Source organism: Frankliniella occidentalis, unplaced genomic scaffold, assembly GCF_000697945.3.
Source record: "Frankliniella occidentalis isolate FOCC.00 unplaced genomic scaffold, Focc_3.1 Scaffold223, whole genome shotgun sequence".
Classification (NCBI taxonomy): domain Eukaryota; kingdom Metazoa; phylum Arthropoda; class Insecta; order Thysanoptera; family Thripidae; genus Frankliniella; species Frankliniella occidentalis.
The window spans coordinates 447,472-450,580 of NW_026267349.1; the positions used below are offsets into that span (position 1 = coordinate 447,472).

At 61.4% G+C, this 3,109-nt stretch overlaps 1 protein-coding gene across 1 annotated transcript; it reads right to left on the reverse strand.

Annotated features, from left to right (window-relative positions):
• Nucleotides 1-1,097: 1,097 nt before the first annotated feature.
• On the reverse strand, nucleotides 1,098-3,053 carry LOC113212346 (pupal cuticle protein Edg-78E). The gene is made up of 3 exons (XM_026431003.2): nucleotides 3,007-3,053; nucleotides 1,722-1,985; nucleotides 1,098-1,632 (listed from the first exon to the last, which is right to left on the reverse strand). The coding sequence occupies exons 1-3, from the start codon at nucleotides 3,016-3,018 to the stop codon at nucleotides 1,219-1,221; spliced, it is 690 nt and encodes a 229-aa protein (XP_026286788.1). The 5' UTR covers nucleotides 3,019-3,053; the 3' UTR covers nucleotides 1,098-1,218.
• Nucleotides 3,054-3,109: the final 56 nt, after the last annotated feature.

Consider the following 3,109-nt stretch of genomic DNA (forward strand, 5'->3'; position numbering starts at 1 on the left):
CCCCGCCCCGCCCCGCCACGAGCACGCCGATAACAACTGGAGAATGAGTCCGCCTCGCTAGAGGTGGAGGGGACGCGACGCACGCGAGTGATGCTGGAGGACCACATGTCGATCGCCGACGCCGAAACTTATATACTCGCGATGATAGAGCCATCGGTCTGCTCTTTGCCGCACTCCTGAGCCTCCTGAGCCCGACCTACCTGTGAGGGAGGACAACGCTGGGCGGGGCGCCTAGTGTAACACGTGGCACGTGGACGGCTCCTGCTGTCCGCCCGCCGCGCGCCTCTGCGCCTAGTTGGCTCGGCACATGGTTAGCGTCTGTGTGTGTGTGTGCGTGCGCGCGCTGACTGACCTGCCGCAACGCCACAACCAAGACCGTGCTCTGCGACGCTGACTCTCAGAGGATCGCGGCCCCGGAGCGCGGGTTGCCTATCACTCCTCTATCTCTCCCCTCCCCTCTCTCTTTCCCTATCTCTCTCCCTCCCCCTCCCCCCCCCTCTCTCTCTCTCTCTGTCTCTCTGTCACTCCCTCTCTGTCACTCTCTCTCTGTCACTCTCTCTCTGTCTCTGTCTCTCTCTCTCTCACACACACATACACACACACACACACACACACTTCCGCCTCGGCGGCAGCTGTAAGTCCACGCCCGGAGCTGGAATGCTGGAGCCTCGGCCGGAGCCGGCCGCCTGCTGGTCGCGCAGGGCAGGGCAGTGCGGGGTCGGCTCGCGCGGTGACCGTGCAGGGTCACGGCCGGCACGGAGGCGAGCTGGAGCGAGCGTCAGCGACAGGGCGTGGTTCGAAACATTTCTGCAGTTTCCCTCCCTCTCCCACACACACGCGCAGAGGTTATCCATCCTCATCCCGTCTCTCTCGCACCGCACGCTCGCTCGCCCGAATCGGTTGTGAATTCCTGTCGAAATGGAGAACGCGGCAGCGGCGGCCGGGGGCCGGCTGCAGGAGGAAGCTTTGCGAAAGCGCTGCATTCCCCTCGGCCCGCGCCCTCAATCGCGCGCTCATCTGTCTTTTAGTTTTTGCCGTTTTAAAAAGCAGCAGACCTCACATGCTTTATCGCAGTTTGATGATAAAAACGAAACACGTAATTTTTTCAATTTTTATTCATGTTTATCTTTTTTTTTAGTTCTTCGTGTTTTGGAAAAAAAATAGAAACAATACCTAGTAAAAATAATGTAAAAAATGAAGGTACACTAATGATGACGTTTATCTGCTCTTGCTGAAGCTGTAGGAGAAGCCGTCGGGCGTCCTGTTGAGGTCCAGCTTGCCTGGGGGGAAGAAGCGGTGAGGGGGAGGGGTTGTGGGGTTGTACTGGGGGATGGCGTTGGGCGAGGGCTGGTACTGCTGCTGGGGCTGGGGCTGGTACTGGGGCTGGGGCTGGGGCTGGTACTGGGGCGCGGCGGGCTGGGGGCGGTAGCCGGTGTTGGGCTGGAACGCGGGGTCGTTGTAGCGAGGGTCGTACTCGCCGGTCTCGTCATAGGCGCCGCCGGACGCGTGAGACGCGGGCGCGGGCTGGTACTGCTGCTGGGGCGGCTGGTACTGGGGCTGCGGCTGGTACTGGGGCTGGGGCGCGGCCGCGGGCGGGGCCGCGGGGGCCTGGGGCAGGTGGTCGCCGGACGCCTGCGGAGGTTACAATGAAAACAGCGTTATGGGCGCCAGGACGAGGACACGGCAGGTCGCCGTCGGCGTGGACGCCGGCCGGGACTCACCTGGAAGCCGTTCTTGCCGGCGGTGTAGCTGACGGTGCGCCTCACGCCCGACGGGTCCACGTAGCTGTAGGCGCCGCGGCGGTTGCCCTCGGCGTCGGTCTCCTCCTTGAACTGGACGCCGTCCTCCTGGGTGTAGGCGGCGCCAAAGGTGCCGTCACCTTGCAGGTACCGGGCGTCGGTGAGAATGGCGGCCGTCTGGGGGTCTCGTCGGTACTGCTCCTGGGCCACCGAGGAGGCCACCAGGGCCGTCGCCACAAGCAACACCTGCGCGAGGAAGGGCGGCGTCAGAGACGGAGACAGAGAGTTCACCTCACGGAACAACTCGCAGAACGCGCCTTCCAGAACACTTTGTGGAACACCTCGTGGAATACTACACGGAACACCTTGAGGAACACCTCGCGGTACACCTTGAGGATCTCGCGGTACGCCCCGGGCAGTGCGTCGCCTAACACCTCACGGAACGTCTTCCCTCCCGGCGCCGACCTGGCCACGAGGGTGACGACCGCCACACCAGCCTCAGGATAATGGCTCGGTGAAAGGCTCTTCCCCAAGGTCCTCGAGGGCGCGGCGGGGCGTGGTGGGGCGCGGCGAGGTGTGGCGGGGCGTGGCTGGGTGCAATAGAGCGCGCTGGACTCCGCCCAAGCATACCGCAAGAAAGCCTTCGAATATGAAATAGCCGCCGTACGGTACGGCGTGCGCCGCCTGCGGCCGGCGGGCCGGAGGCTCTGCTACCCTATATCGCATTTGCTCGCATTTTGCTACTACACGTCGATAATTTTCCTCCAGTCCAGAGTCGACGCAGAAAAGCGAAAAGTCCGCGGAACGTTGGCAATCATCCTCTTTGGCCCTGTCTCCTGGCTCGGACATGATCGTTGCGATAGGCTTTTGGCAGCGGGCGTAAAAGCGAACCCGCCCGCCCTGGGCGACACCGCCACTGCGACACCGCAGGTACACTCTGATGCAAGAGCGCCGACCGCCCTGCCGCGAACACGTGGACATGTCGTGGATACGTCGTGGACACTCGTGCCCCGCGCGTCACCCCCGTAACCGAAAAACAAGCCGCCGAACATGCACTAAATCAATCACAAATATTGGTAATAATCATCGACATTTCATTGAACAACACAAACTGAGAACGCTGTTTCGTATCCTGCCGGCACACACTACAAGCTGTTTACTTCCGCACAAAACTGCGATACATTCTCGGAAAATGTTCAAACTTGATCAAATGAAACTCCCTTTTTCGGCACATCCTGGTTTCGCCCGGTTTTCCTTTACTACTCACGTTTGTGTACATATTGGCGACTGAAGTGGACGCGAACTAAGGCTTGCTCCCCCCCGCACGGCTTATATACAGCGGCCGGCCAGCCGCCCCACCGGCACCCCCA